Genomic DNA, 16,225 nt, shown 5'->3' with positions numbered 1-16,225 from the left:
CACGTCCTGGAATGTGCGGAACTCAGGGCACCAGGATTTTTGAGCTCAGTTAAATAATTCAGTTTTGTAAAAATCAACTGTAAAACATTTTGCTTTAATCTTTATTTTCTCCCTGATTATAAAAATAACATGCGCTTACTCTAAGTCCTACATTATAGAAAACTGGAAAGCTGAAAATATCCCCAGAATCCCACCCTCAGAAATGACTACCACTTTGGTAAATATCCTGCCAGATTTGGGGGGCATACAGTAGCAAATTAACAGGGTAAGTGGAATTCTGCGACTACTAGAATACATGCTGTTCTGCTCCTGTGCAAGGTTTCAAACAGTCCTGACAAGTGACTCAGCTGATCAGTTTCTCCACAGAGCTGTACGCATTCGTTTCAGAGAAGAGTCAACCACATAGTGGGTAGAAAAACCTCTAAGATTTTCTTACCACTCAATATTAAATATTGTTCAAAGTATTAAAGATGAAATAAAGTTTAAAGAAATAGGAAATAAAGTTTAAAGAAATAGGAAATAAAGAATAATGAATTTGGTACAGAGAAAACAGTCTAGAAAATCACAGCAGTTTGTTATCCAGACAAAAACCCCTAAATGCCACTTCCAGCAAGTATCACGACTTTAAAACTGGAATTTGGGAAACAATCCTCCTTCTACCATCAGGTACAGCCGGGAAAGTAATTTACGATTCTTCTCATTTGACCAGTACAAGAGAATACAATGTACATGCCCATTCAGAATTCTTTCCATTCGAAGTGAAGTAAATTATAACAAGAAACGCTACGTGTGAAACAACTGTCCACCAGTGGAAGACTCCAGAAGGGGGACTTGGAACCGATTTCAACTTTTGCAACTGGTAAAGGACAATTTTGATTCAGCCTCCCACAGCTTTGTTTGTAATGCTTTCAAAACATCCTCCATCTATTGGATTGAAAAAAGAATAAAAAAAAAAAAAATACATATGATTAAAATTATACTTGGTTAAATATGATTAAAATATATACCATTAATATAATTTCTGAATGTTATGGATTACACATAGATATTCAGTGTTTATTTAATGGAATTCTATTTATATAAGACATACATCTATTAACAGTAGTTCTCAACCTCTAATCTACAGCTTTTTTATACATTCATCACTCTCTTGCTTATCTGGCAATGAGATGTTAACAATCAATAACAAGGTTATTTTTACCATGTGAGTTGAATCAAAGGAAATATTGATTTCATTAAAACATATTTCCATTTTAATAGTTTCAGAATATATATTACTTTGATTTTAGCATGAAATGTCTTCTTTACTATTATTTTTTTTATAAAGCTTTAGCATAATTTGTAATCTGGCTCCCAAAAAATCAACCTTACCAACTGAAATAAACAATTAATAATAAAACAAAATAAGCACTCTCACCAGGAAAGTGCTAAGATCAAAACAGAAGACATTATAAGCATTATTTGTGGAGAAGCTCTTGTTCACTGACTGGAAGTTGTTCATACAAAGATACAAAAAGTGCAGAACAAAATTACCTGCTTTAGAGATTTTTCTATTTCAACTCTGCTTTCAAGATTAAAAAGCTCTTTATCTTCTGACACAATTTGCTTTTCAGAGGACCCTAAAACATAACTAAAGTATAGTACAACACAAAGTTAAAAGATGAAATGGGAGTAAATATAAAATTTATGTAATATTAAAACTCAAAATGTATTAAACTATATGTTAGTACCAAGTAAACACATGAAACAACTACTTTTGTTCATAGCAACCTACATAGAAAGTTATACCACAGGAAAGCATGCTTTTCTCTGTAACAGCTTTGTCCAGACAGCCCCACATAGTTCCCAGTATCGTAAGTATTTCATTATTGGGAATAAACTTCCTCTTTAGTAAGCTGGGCGGCAAAACATACAAGGCTGTGTGTGTGTGTGTGTGTGTGTTTTGTAAACGGAGGTACTGGGGTTAAACCCAGGACCTCGTGCATGCTAAGCATGAGCTCTACCACCGAGCTATTTCCCCCTCCCCCAATCATACAGGCGCCCCCTCCATGGGAGGCAAAACATTAACACTTACAGTTCAAAATTCTATTTTACAGTTTAAAAAGATCCTTAAGAAGCCACTGCTGTTTTGCTTTATGTAACTTTTCAGGAACATGTGCATTTTCAAATTTGACTTTCAGTAAATAATTTGTGGCATCAACTCCTGATTTCCCAGATTTGGGCAACTGCAACACTTGTAAGTTATGTTTGGCTTCCCTCTCTGGGATGATGAGATGCTGTGATTTAGAAAATGCCACACGAGCAGAAAAACTGGCCTGGCAACGGGAGGAAAATAGGCCCAGCTTCGGTAACCAAATAAATCTAAACAGCAAGGAGGAAAGTGCTAGTATTTCTCAAAAGAAAACTTGATTCATTTGCATTTCTTTAGTAGTCTTTCATCACATGTGACAATTCCAGTGTGTCACTTCTTTTGTCAAATAAGAACGATCTTCTCTTGTAAACCCTATTTCTGAAAAATGGCATGGGAAGCAAAATTACGGAAGGCAATTAACATCCTATTCTGAAAAAAAATGAGATGAGGGGAAAAAATGAAATGGCAATGAGCAATTTATAAAGTTGCAAATAAACATTACAGACAGCATGCACTTCTACCACAAACCAGGTTCCTTGACATTAAAATTCTGCCCCAAGAGGTAACTACCTTAAATTCAACTGTTCAGGAAAAAACTGCTTCAATACTATGACCCCCTGTGGGAGAACCTCCCACACGTTTTCTTTTACACACACCTGCATCACTTTTCGAAGTTTTGTACCAACCCTGCTGGACTGAGAGTCCGTGTCTTTCATACTTGTACTCTCACTCACTTCATTTTCACAAATCCGGGTAAAGTTCTCATGGAGATTAAAGGAAACAAGATTTGTTTGGGCCTGGGTCTTCCATTTAAATATTAAAAAAACAAGACAGATGTGACCTCTCTCCAGGCAAGCCTACATGCTTTACAATAATGAGCAGTACTTGCTGTATTATTCTTTTGTGTAAGGACGGTAAAAAGTTTGAAGATTTTATAATTTTGATCTAAACCTATCTACTTTCAAAGAAGGTGGCAAAACTGCAGTTATCAAAGAATAATTAAATGAGAAATTATAATATAATAAAAATACTGTTTTAAATTTTTTAAAGAAAAAAACTAAGAAATTCAACAGGAGTGACAAAAATACCTCGAGAAATGCAAGTGTGGACACTTTCTTTTCTTCTTAAATTGTTCTTCTTTCTGATTTCTTAGATATCTTAAAAGTCTTAAGGGTTATATCTTCTCCAGGATAAGTGAAAATACATTGGGATCAATTGATTAATTTTGTTCCCCATTTAAAAAGGCTAATAATTAGATAGCCATTAAGACATCTGTCATCAGCCCCTGATTCACCTTGTCTCCTAACACTTTTCAGAAATCTTGAGAAGTGAAGGTACTTCCTTGCATCTCTCAAGAAAATAAAAAGCACACAATCCTTCACTACTTTCAAGGAAATAGTTGGACTGTGTATGTCTACTTTTCCAGAACACCAAAGGGACTTCTCTCCTGACCTATTTTTGAAACTCCTATTTCTTCATGATATTCTAGGAGGCTAAAAAGTAGAGAAAAAAATAAAATGGGCAAAATATACTGATACACACAGCTGCTTTTTAAAAATCCTATTAAAATAAATATCTATTACAAAAAAACTGAACAAATTTTTACTCTGAAAAATGTTCTCAGTGTTTTCTCCTACAATTTAGAATGACAGACTTTTCCAATACCAAATAAATCAGGTGCAAACAAACAAAAAAAATCACTGGCTTTGTCAGAAATTACTACTTAAAAATTGTAACCAGTGTTGATTTAATTCCAATGTTTTCATACCAGTTTCTCTGCAAAGAACTTTGAGAGTTCAGTTTTGAGCTATTCACTTATACAGCAAACTTACCTTTCAATGGCTTCAACACTGAGGCAAAACAAGTCCCTCTTGTAGTCTAGATCCTCGGGTGTGCATCTGTAAACGTAGCCAAGGCTGAGCGAACACCCCGCGCAGTACAAAGGCTCCAGAATGCTGCAGCACAGAAACGCCACAGCGTCAGCAAAGCAGCAACTGGTCAACAAGATTCCACTGTTCAGATCCAGAAACACCTAAACGGTTAAGTTGCTGAAGTATGTTATCCTGACCCTCCTAAGTCACATATATAAAGAAGGAAAAAGTGACAGTAAGATGCTTACATTGGAAATGCAGAGTCACCTCCAGGCCACACTGCCTTAAGCACTAGCGACAAGGGGCATATACAAAAGTGGCAAGAAGGGAGTACACTAAGGCGGTGTTTTTCTAGAATGTAAGCACCTCAATCTGGTATTAAGAAAAATTATCTACAATCTGGAAATAAGACAAAAAGATTCTACATGCCCTTTTAATGTTATATTGTGCACCAAGGATCATTAACACTCTGGGGCCAGGGTAAGCAAATTTTCTCTGTAATGGTCCAGAGAACAAATATTTTAGGCTCACAGGCTAGCTGGTGTCTGTCGTAACTACCTGCCTCCACCAGTGCATCACAGAAGCCACCACAGGTAATACACAACTGAATGGACCTGAATGGACAGTCTGTGTTCCAGTAAAAATATATTTACAAAAAAAACACAAAAAACTGGTGCCTGGCCCACGAGCCATAGTTTGCTACCATGGAGGTAACATTGTTTGGTTACTACCTACTATTGATTGGTGCCCAGACTCTCTAAAGTTAGATGATGACTTATAGAAAGAAAACTGATAAGTTACAAATCATTTTAGCCTGGTACAGATGCAAATGTTTTCCATTAAAAAAAAAAGATAACCCCAAAGGCTGAGGTTTTACTGTCCTGTAGGACATTAACTACATGTGTCCTATAGAGTATCCTCCTCTAAACCAACTTTGCTATATCCTGGTTCCCTCACTAAGGAGTTAAAAACACCTTGACATGTGCTCATTACGTATTTGTTAGAGATGACTTTTTAAAAATTATTCTTTGATACTAATTTTTTTTAAGTTTTTCCTTTATTTTATTTTACATTTTGCAGGAGGAGGTAATTAGGGATTGATTGATTGACTGATTGATTGATGAATGGAGGTACTGGGGATTGAACCCAGGACCTCATGCGTGCTAAGCACACACTCTACTACTGAGCTATGCCCTCCCCCCAGATACCAATACTTCTCTATCAACTACAAATATGTTCCACAGAGATAATTCACAAATATTTCACTTGATCCATCATTATTTCTCCACAACACTGTTCCTTCATTCCCAATATTTCTCAACTCAGGTTCTGCAAAATTGAAAATATTTCCTCATGTCAATTCAGGTCTTCTTTAGCACTTAGAATCTTCTGTCTCCCAAATGCCTTGTCTAATTGACCCAAATAGAAATACCCATACAAAAGTTACAGTTCTAAGACATAGCAAATTGATAACTGGAGATTCAAATCTAGTAATGATCATGATAGTGCAATATATATCACAAAAGGTAGCTGTTATTCCAAAAGTATTATAATTCCTTTGGGTATGTGAGACACTTTTAATAACTAAATAGCTATTTCTGCTATCAAGCAAATTGGAGCTAACCAAGACTCAAACAGCATATTATAGATTGCATTACTGTTTGCCTAGATACTAAGAGACAGTCTTAATTGCTGTGGCAACATACAGAAAAAAGAACAAAAAACAAAATGGATCACTGCCTGATATTATAAGCTCTCATTGATGGTATAATTAGATAATATATCACAATCATATATTAAGCCTTTATATGGGCTTTTATAAGCTTCTGTTATTTTTTTTTCTTGAAGTATAGTCAGTTTACAATGTTGCATCAATTTCTAGTGTACAGCATAATGTTTCAGTCATACATACACATACATACATTCCTTTTCATATTCTTTTTCATTATAGGTTACTACAAGATATTGAATATAGTTCCCTGTGCTATACAGTATAAACTTGTTGTTTATCTATTATATACATAGTAGTTAGTATCTGTAAATCTCGAATTCCTAATTTATCCCTTCCCATCTCCTTTCTCCCCTGGTAACCATAAGTCTGTTTTTTATGCCTGTGAGTCTGTTTCTATTTTATAAATAAGTTCATTTGTGTCTTTTGGTGGGGATGGGAGGGATTGCAGATATATGTGATATCATATGGTATTTTTCTTTCTCTTTCTGGCTTGCTTTACTTAGAATGATGATCTCCAGGTCCATCCATGTTGGTGCAAATGGCGTTGTGTTATTCTTTTTTATGGCTGAGTAGTATTCCATTGTAAAACCATACCACAATTTCTTTATCCAGTCATCTGTTGACGGATGTTTAGGTCAATTATGTTTTTATATAAGAAATAGAAAAGCATTTTAATAAGCCCCACAGAGGAATCCTACCTATACTACCAACAGTGAAAGGAAAATTTGCTACATATCAAAACTAGTGATTGAGACCAGGCCACTATACACAATTACCAAGATTGTGAAATGATATCTAACGTGGGTGTCATCAGACAAGAAAGGATTCTTAGATAAAACTAAAACACAAAATAGACTGATCAATGCATAAGACTTTTATTCTGAATTATCAAAGTCAGACTGATGCCACTAAAGAGTGCAGGCAAACCCATTCACTTCTTGAGAAGCAATGAAGAGATGGCAGTCTCTGTTATCACAGCATCTTTCTGCTTTCACAGCTGGCAAATATTTGGCCAGCATTCACCCTTGTCATTTATGGAGAAAGCAGTGCCAGAAATCATAAGGTGATTTTAGACAAGGAATGAATTAGCTTGTAGGAAAATTAGCAAATGACAGAATCAGGGTGAATAGAGGAAAGAGAGCACTGCTACCTTTACAATGTAATTCCAAAACCCACAAGTACTCCTGTCGACCTTCTGCAGAATGGCTCAGGCAGCTATTCAGTAGGATAGCTCTATGAAAAAATTCATGAGCATCCTAAAGCAATAAGGTATTTCCCGAAGTGACCTGTGACGCTAGTGAAATTCAAGACAATGGAACACGGCATAAAGGACGTGTTCAGGGGATACAAGTAAACAGGACTAAGTAACACTGGTCCAAAGACTGAAAGTCAATTCCCTTTTCAATTCTTTATCAATCCTAATTGTTAAAAGAAGAAAAGTCTCAGTCTGGTGCTAGAATGTCTTTAGCTTGTATCTCACAGCTGCAAATCTTTTAACAGTAAGAGAACAGACCTCAGGCTCAGAACCAGCCAGGGAATAGTATCTCAGCTAGAATTTAATAACATTTGTTTTCACTGTAATTATCTTCACAGTTACTTTCTGGTTACAGCAAGTGATACCCTTATGACAGTAATATAAAGATTCCTTTTTTTAAAAATTGTGTCAATTTAATGAAAAATATTAAGTACATGATAGCACAGCTATCAGAGATAGGGCAAAAATGGTAAAGGTGACATCAAGGTGACTAGAGTTGGGAAGCAGAGAAAACTTTGCAGGAAGCAAAGAGAGATAACAAAGCATCATCCTAGCTTTTAACTGATTAGTCCTGTATCCTTAGTGAGTTCTAACCTCCCCAGGCCTCACTTTCTTCAGCTACAAAATGAGAAATGACCTAGCACTGGGTTTTCCAAATCACCTGAACGCCAGCAGTACAACTGCTATTACATCCACATAGTACCTGTCCTATCATGAATTTAATTCTCCTTAGGTAAAGTAATTTTAATTAAAATACACTTTATTTGAATAGGACTCTCTAGCATTATTAAAGATGAAAACCCAATATTTTAAAATACACTTAAAGTATACTTATGATTATTAATTTCTGTTTAATTGCTTGTGTACCACTTATTTACGTACAATGGGCAGCAATTCTGTAAGGCAGAGCTTCCCATTCCATTCGCTGAGGACGCCACTTGCGGCAGGTGGGTGGGAGGCAGAGCCAGATACTGACACTTCACGCCTCAGGGTGGCAGCACAGGCCCTGCGATTGCTGGAGCCCCGCGCTGTTCCTTCCGCAGCCTTGTCTGTTGACCTCAGAAGGCCCTATGTCTGTGTGCATGTGGGAATGCACATTAGCATTTTCTTTGATTGTCATGACATGAAGAAGGTGGGGAGCATTTGTCTGAACCATCTTTTGGCTCTGAGATTTCATGATGCAGGTATTTTCTTCTTCTATTTTTATTTTCAATTTTCTTCAGCACCAAACCCAAAGATCCAAAAAGGGAGTGTCAGAATGTGCCTTGAGAAATTTAGAAACCCTTCCATCTCATCTATAAGTAGACCACCACCACTCAAAAACTGATATATCAGAACGACTGATTTTATACTGATCACTATGAAAAAGTTTTATCCCAAATCCTACTGCTAATGATCTTTTTAAAGATTTTTATTTCAAAAACATTTTCTCTAACATATATATTCACACCGATAGCCTTACTCACCAACCATTTTCATTTTGACGTTTGGACAGTATCTGTTCCTTATCCACAGAAACGTTACAGGAAACAGCTAGAAAGAAGAAAGTAACTACTTACTAATGCGGTTTGTTGTGATACATATGAAAACATTTAGAGAACTTCTATTCTACACAGATTTTATTTATTTACTTTTGGTATTGTTACAAGCCTTTTGGGGGGGGGATGGGGGAGGTGATTAGGTTTATTTATTTAATTATCTTTTAAATGGAGGTACTGGGGATTGAAGCCAGGACTTCATGGATGCTAAGCACACACTCTACCACTTGAGCTATACCCACCCCTAGAGAACTTCTAATTCAATTTTCATTTTAGAACTCAGAAGGCCAAAAAAAATAAGGGTCCAAAGTCACATACACACAGGGGTGGTTTAAAACTAAATGTACAGGTCTTCTGGAAAAAGATGGCAGAACAGAAGTTATTTCCTTCCCATCCCATGAACTTAACCAAATGAATAAAATTAGGGGATGAAATTCAATTGACAATAAAACTTGGAACAACCAGAACCTCAAACCACAGACTACCAAGAATATTCACCAGACAGTAAAATTGGGATGAAAACCAAGGAAGACGATAAAAGCCTGCATACACATCTCTAGATCTCAAACACAGAGCTCATTTTTCTAGAAGTAATTGAGAGGGTCCTCAGGAACCCAGCCCCAAATCTTTTAGACCACAGCTTGGACAGGGGTCACAGATGAACCCTAGAAAAGCAGGAAACATCCCCGGGGGACCCAAGTCCAGGATACATTAGAGGAGGGAGTGGAGGGACATGAAGAAGGGACATCAGACCTAAAACGGCCAGAGCAGACTCTTGATGTCACCTCTTCCTAGAGTCCACCTTAACTGGGTAAATCCACCTCCATCTACCCGGTGTCATCCTTGATTCCTCATCCCCTGGCCCTGCTCCCCTACATCCACTCCACTCATCAGCCCTATCAATACTACCTGACAACCCTCACTCCACCCCCACACCACCCCCACCTCCCCTGCCCGGACGACTGCACTAGCTCCTGACTGACCTCCCCACTTCCACACTTATTCTCCTCTTCAGTGCGTCCTCCAAAGAAAAAACTGGGTCATTTCACCCTCCTGCTTAAACACCTCATTCACTAGAATAGATTCTACAGAACAGCCTACAATGTCCTGAATTTTCTGGCCCCTTCCTTTCTCCTTAAATCTTATCTTTATTCTACTATCCGGCCACACTAGCCTCAAGGCCTTTGCACTAGCTGCTCCCTCGTGCCTGGAAAAAGCAACGCGCATGACCCCAGAACTGAACATGCAGCCAAGCTGACATTCATGTACAAAGACAATATAATGACATTTTCAAGCACTCCAACTTGAAGTTTTCTTGGGGATGAGGAGACCACTGATGACGATTAATCAAATAAACAACTCAGGAATGAGACAGCTATTAATAAGCTTTCCTATTAATAAAAGTCCTGGAGTTGAGAAATCAGTTCATAGAAACATTAAGCCAAATGATCAGGCTATGGCTACAGAAATGTTATAAATCTTGACAAAGTAAAAATAATTAAACTAACTCAAATTGGGGTCGCGGGAATAGAAATTAATCTAAAAGTTCATTTCTTTACCTTTCTTTGGGAGGGAGGAAAGATGAAGGGGTGTGTTAAATTGATTTCTCTAAAGCTGACAAAAAATATATATATATACACACATACATACATAAAATATATAAAATACTTAAATTTTAAAAACTACTAGTATAGAACAACTGGATAAAAGAATCCTATTTTAATAGATAAAACAAAACAAAGGAAAGGGCCCATGTGATAAAGATGTAAGTATGGTAAAACTGAAAACTTAACACCAAACGTATTATTTCTTAAAAAGTCGTAACATAAACTCACCCACCAAAATAAAGAACTTCTCCTACTGTATCAAAAATCCCAACCGAAATACATACATGCTGTTCTAATGGTGGCAACGCTGAAAAAAAATTCCCCTAAATAAATACTAGGAAAACAACAAAGCAAAAGAACGCTGGGAAAAACCTACAGATAACTGGTGGAGCCAGTATTAGAAGCTAGAACTCCGACCTTAACTCTTTTACAACAACCTCCTTCCTCTCCAAATTTTGATGGGATTATTTACTGAAAGCTTTCACTGAAAGTTTCCTACTTTCTAAAAAAAACAATTTTTATAGCACTGTGTTCGGTCAACTCTATGGTTTTAACACGTCAGACTGTAAAGGCGTCCGTTGATAATAAGGTCTGAGTAATCAACACTGACATCCCCTGCAGGAAGCAGGTAGCTGAGCTTAATTTCCTAAATAAACTGTTAACAATATTATTTAACGAGTAACAGCCTGCTAATATCTATGAGGAGTAAGACGCTACACCCCAAATGCTTCAGCCTAATTGGTCTTTGTTCCCTAACTAATGCTCAGGACGATGCTGATTCCTCTGCTGCTTTTCTGGGATGGGGGACCCCAGAGAAGGACCTGTGACTCGTGAGCCCAAGATGCAGGGGTGACCCTCCATCCCTTTATCTGGGACAGTTCACCCTCTCTGGTTTTTCTGCTTTTAAAGACCCTGGGCAGCCCGAAAGCCACCTCCGCCTCCTCCTGGGCCGCCCAGGTGCGGCACACCTGGAAAGAAGGCGGCCCCAAGGCTTAGGGCTTCCGCGGCCGGAACTCACAGCGCAGCAGGATGCAGTTGGTGTCCTCCTGGCTCGTCACCCAGCTCAGAGAATCGCCCAGAGGCCGCCGGCAGCGGGAGCACAGAAACACCAGCGGCCTGTCCTCCTCCTCGGCCGGCTCCGCAGCCTCCTCGCGCTGCGTCCTTTCCGTGCAGGCCACCGACGCGTCCCCGCTCACGGAGCTCCACATGCTCGCCCACTTCTGCAGCAGCTGGTGGCGGCCCGAGTCTTCGGAGAGCCGCTTGCCTAACAGCGAGGAGTCACTCCACTTGCCTTTGTCGCCACATGCACAGCTAGCAGAGGAGCATCCTTTGCAACAACCCGGAAACCAAGCACCCGCCATTACCTACAAATTGCCCGCGCCGCGGAGAGCCGCGGGAAAAAAGAAAAAAACAAAAAACAAAAAACCTTGCGCATGCGCGCGGCAGGGCGCGGCGGCGGAGGCCGAGAAGGGGCTAAAACCTGAGGGGCGGGGCCTGAGGGAAGACTGATCGCGGGCCGCCTGGTAGCGCGCATGCTCGCCGTGGAACTGGGCCTGAGCCGGGAGTCACTGCACCTGCGTCAGGCTTTCTAATCCCACGGAAATGGAGGCTGCTGGAGGTTCGCCTGACGGGCTATTTGGCGAGGAGAGTTGTCGCTTGTATAGGAGGAAAGCGTGTTTGAGAAAATTACGCGCCGCAAACTAAGTCACCAGCTCCTTACCGAGACCTTCACAGTGGTTACTAAAGCGAATACGCCGGCCACACACCACCCAGAGACAGGAGTTGGGGCACACTCCTGCTTTCGTCCCTCCTCGAGATGCTACAACCCCTCAAATTTAAGGTGCCCGAGTCACTTGGGAGCTGATTAAAACATAGGTTTTTGGGTCGCACCTTTAGATTCTGGTTCAGTAGGTCGGGGGCGGGCTCAAGAATTTGCTTAGCAAGCTCCTGGGTGCTGCAGATGCTGTCGGTACCGGCGGGGTCACTTCTGGTTGCCACTGCTCTAGTTCGTCCGCCTGATTTCCTCGAGCTGGAGAAATCAGGGGTGGTTGGGGAACCACCCTGTCACACGTTCCTTTGCTAGAACAAGACTCTGGAAAAGGCCCCAGGTCACTCAGGCTAGCACTGCAAGGAAAAGCTGGAGAAGCGGGAGTAGGCAGCGGCGGTGTGGCCGGAAAGCTTGTAAGAGCCTCCCCTGCCTGGATCTGGGAGCCATTCAGCCCTTACACGGAGCAAGCATCCCTTCTGGGCAGTAAGGACAGCTTTCCTCAGCTGCCCCAGAAAGCCACTTCCGACTTTAAAGCACCACAGATTGAGGCGGGAAAGGCTGGTAAAGAAGGGACCAGCTGCCTCACAGACAACCTGGCAGCGTATCTAGGAAGAAAGGTATCCCCAGGGAAGACACTTGGGAAGGTATCTGGGAATAAAGGAGTCCCTTGCTGTTAGGACCCTTTGGGTGTGCCCTAAGTCAGTGCCCACTTTGCTTGCTCAGATAAACTATTTACAAAAAATTTACTTCCAGTTTTCCTGCCTCTGGCCACTCACTAGCAGAAAGCAAAAGCTTTGGACTCAAAAGCCTTGGGTTGACCTACCCCTCCAAGAGGTATAACCTGTAGGAACCTGTGGAAAGGCTACTTGCCTTCCCTGAGTTTAATTATTCAATACACCTGGGGTTGTTAAACGGGGATCAAGTGATATAATATGCATGGAGATACTTTATCTCTAGCACGCTGGGCCCATGTTAATTAGCCTCCAACTAGGAGACAATGCTTCAAATATTTTAGTTTTTATTTCTCCCATAGAATTTCCTTTTGTGGAAGCAAACCTGACCTCCCCAGACTTTTGTTTTCAAGCACAACATCTCTGGTACAAGTAACTGGGTAGAAACCTTGAATCCAGGTCTTTGCCTCAGACTTTGGGTTCCTACTGGTAACATTTAAACTCTGTGCTGGGATATTCTAGTGAGGAAGGAATGCAAAGCAAGGCTGCCTGATGACTTTCAGCGGTCCTGAGCAGTTTTGCCTTAGTAGGCCCGTTCCTCCATTAAAAACAACAACAATAATAATAATTCTGTTTTACAGTGGCATTGCTATTAAGACAAATATACAAATGTTATATATTAAAATATTTACTTTTGCCTAAAAGCTCACTGTATTTCTGATTTCAAAATTAAGACATTTTCATGGGGCCCTAAAAAATCCTCATCCCCAATGCAAAATGAACTCCTCCTATAGTCACAGATACGTTTGTATTATGAATATAAACTGTTTAGATACCTAAAAAGTCATATTTTACGTGGACAAAAAGAGATGCTTGAGCAAGATGACTTTGGACTGGGTGGTTGTAGATGCTTCCTAAACAACCCTTCCCACCCATCCTGTTAGTTATACAACTAGGAGATATGGATCAGGTTGAGTCTAACCCCCATCACCTCCGCTACCATCACCACCAGTTCCAGGAATGGGTCCCCAGTGGTTTAACCCAATGGGGATAACCCACCTCTCTTCCATAGTGATTGGTGGAGCCATGGCTCCTACCCCAGGCTTAAGCCAGTCATCACATGGTGCTCCCCTGGCACTGGGAATTGACTCAGGATAAGACCTTTACGTAAACTGTTGAATTTTATCCAGTCAGAGTAAATCTCAAGAGTTTTTTTCAGTAGTTGAAAGAAGAGATATCCTCTTTGTTCCCTGGATATGAACAAGGACGCACATACCCCGGCTGCTTCAGGCAGCCACCTCATAAACATGGAGAAGGGCTGCCCTGGAGAAGGGCAAAACTGAGAACTACAGAGAAATGGAGCATCTGATCTCTGGACTTTTTTCACATATGTGAATTCACAAATTCTCTTTATTGTGGAAGCCAGTTTGAACGGTTTTGTTGTGTTTCTTTTTACTAGCAATGAAAAGCATACAGAACACACTGTTCCAGTTCTGTTCCAGTTGAGGTTTTGACTGAGACTCCAAGATGTGGTAAGGATGACTTACCAAAGTGTGTATGAGAACAATTGTTTCCCCCACCCCTACCCTACCTGCTGCCCCTGGAGGAATCTGCAGAGCAGATATTGGAGAATGAATTCCCTCCTGCCCTTAAACCTCCTCCCATATTTAAGGAATATTAGAGACTGGAGAAAGTGGTGTCAGGGATGACTTCGTAAGGTTTTCTTTGGAGACTGGCTGGGTTGTGAGTTTCAGTCCTCCTCCCAATAGAGAAGGTGAAGTGTATCTGCTCCCTTGCTTCAATCTGGCTGAAAGGAGACTTCAAGGAACCATTTCCAGAGCCCATGTGTCCCCAGGTGATGGCAGACACAGTGACCAGCAGGAGAATCAAGCTGTTGAGCTAACTAGGGGGCACAACAAAGCTGAGCCAGGTAGATTGTCAACCAGATATGAACTTTGATGGTGGGAAGATCACCTAGAATCTTAAGTTCTGCCCAAAAAGATAGGCCAGAAGGATGAAGATTCTCTATCAGGCAGCATCCAAGTGTGAAAAGGACCCTGGAAAACCAGGGCAGAGGGGACCACCAGTCAGAGGGGAGACCTTCTTGGTCATGGGTGTGCAGCTGGGGGTAGGAGTGCAGGAAGTTTCTGAGGGGCCAGGAGAGAGAGTTGGTTCTAACCATGCCAGGAGAGTTCAAAACCAGGTTATGACAGAACCAGTTCAAGTGAAACTGTCCTCTCTCCTTTGTCCCCATTTCAGTCTAGGAATGGCATCAGCAGGGAGTGGGAATGGGGGCTGGGGGTGTTAAAGAGAGCAGAGCCAGCCACATGTCCTGCCCCCATTAGAGGCAGGCGCCCACCTCCACATCCTCCCTGGGGAAGGAGGATGATTCTTATCCTGGAGTGAAGATTGCAGTGTTGATTAATATCTTGGGCTGAATACTGTCATTTTATCATTGAAATTCTGTTCACAACTTAAGTGCCTGCCAATTTGTCTACTCCCTAAGGGGGTGCACTCAAATTCCAATAATAGGGGGAGGGTTTCCTTACAAAGTGTCAAATAACGAAGGTGAAGACTGCACACAGGGGAGCCTCAAGAGGTTACAGGCACCCAGGTTAATAGCACAGAGCTGACACCACCCCTCCCTAACGCACAGGGAGAGAGAGGTTACTAGAACTGGGAGGGAGAGAGAGTTGTGAAGAGCAGAGCACCAGCAGAGGATCACCCTTCCATCAAGGGATGCAGCCAGGTGAGGTGACCTCACAGGGAAGGACACTGGAGTTTAAATTCCTTGACCTTGTTCTCATCCCTCCCTCCAGTTTCCTGCTGGAGCTCCCCATTGCTCAAATTCAACTGGAATGCAGAGGGCACGAAGCATGTGGATAGGATCCATACACATCGGGGTGGAGAGTGGACCTGGAGGGGCAAAGGAAAGGGACCCCACACACAGAGTGTCCTTGTTCTCCCCGAGGGGCACACAAAGGCTGTCCCCACTTAATGAGCTCTAAGGGCACAGTAGGGAGCAAAATTCAAAATAAGGTTCTGTTTTGATTCTGTCTTTCAGCCCATCTTGCCCAACATACCAGTTACTCAGACTACCTAATTCAACTCGCATATCTGGCTGGGTTCAAAAGCCTTGGAGTAATTAACAAACAGATGCTAATCTCATTTAATATCTATAGCTAGCATTAGAAAAAGAGAGACAAAGTAAGAAAATAAAACTAGGGGAAAGAAGGGACAGGAAAAATGGGAGAAGAAGTGAATGAGACCTTGACACTTGGTCTGGAAAAAATATATAGTTTTTTTTAAAAAAATGCTCTGGCGATTGGGGAAGATCAGAAATTAATAGCTTCTGATGACAATCATGAACTGGATGTTAATTGCACACTCTTCCTTACATGTACACACAGAATAACAATGAGGTGTGATTACAGGTGCTTGGAGTCAGTCAGCTGACTCCTTTAGTATTTAGAGAGCTGGCTGCAGCTGCATTTGAAGAGCTTTTGGTCCAACTCTTAATGGTAGAGTGATGTCTGGGAGCCAAAGAGCACTTGCACTGCCCTCCCCAACCAGCTGGTACCAAGAGAAAGCCATGCCACACACTCAGCCCCCAAAGACCTTCTGCTACAACCAGAGCCTTTCCAGGGGGATA

At 41.0% G+C, this 16,225-nt stretch overlaps 1 protein-coding gene across 2 annotated transcripts; it reads right to left on the bottom strand.

Moving 5' to 3' along the window:
* Window positions 1-73: 73 nt before the first annotated feature.
* Window positions 74-11,571, bottom strand: MIS18A (MIS18 kinetochore protein A). 2 transcript variants are annotated; one of them, XM_045517836.2, is made up of 5 exons: window positions 11,153-11,571; window positions 8,456-8,522; window positions 3,964-4,125; window positions 1,534-1,630; window positions 74-924 (listed from the first exon to the last, which is right to left on the bottom strand). In XM_045517836.2, the coding sequence occupies exons 1-5, from the start codon at window positions 11,493-11,495 to the stop codon at window positions 844-846; spliced, it is 750 nt and encodes a 249-aa protein (XP_045373792.1). In that variant the 5' UTR covers window positions 11,496-11,571; the 3' UTR covers window positions 74-843. The 2 variants fall into 2 exon arrangements, with proteins under 2 accessions (XP_045373792.1, XP_010954894.1); XM_010956592.3 differs by having other exon boundaries at window positions 3,964-4,086; window positions 11,153-11,567.
* Between the last annotated feature and the right edge of the window lie 4,654 nt (window positions 11,572-16,225).

Source organism: Camelus bactrianus, chromosome 1, assembly GCF_048773025.1.
Source record: "Camelus bactrianus isolate YW-2024 breed Bactrian camel chromosome 1, ASM4877302v1, whole genome shotgun sequence".
Taxonomy (NCBI): Eukaryota; Metazoa; Chordata; class Mammalia; order Artiodactyla; family Camelidae; genus Camelus; species Camelus bactrianus.
This window is presented reverse-complemented; position numbering and strand designations above follow the sequence as displayed.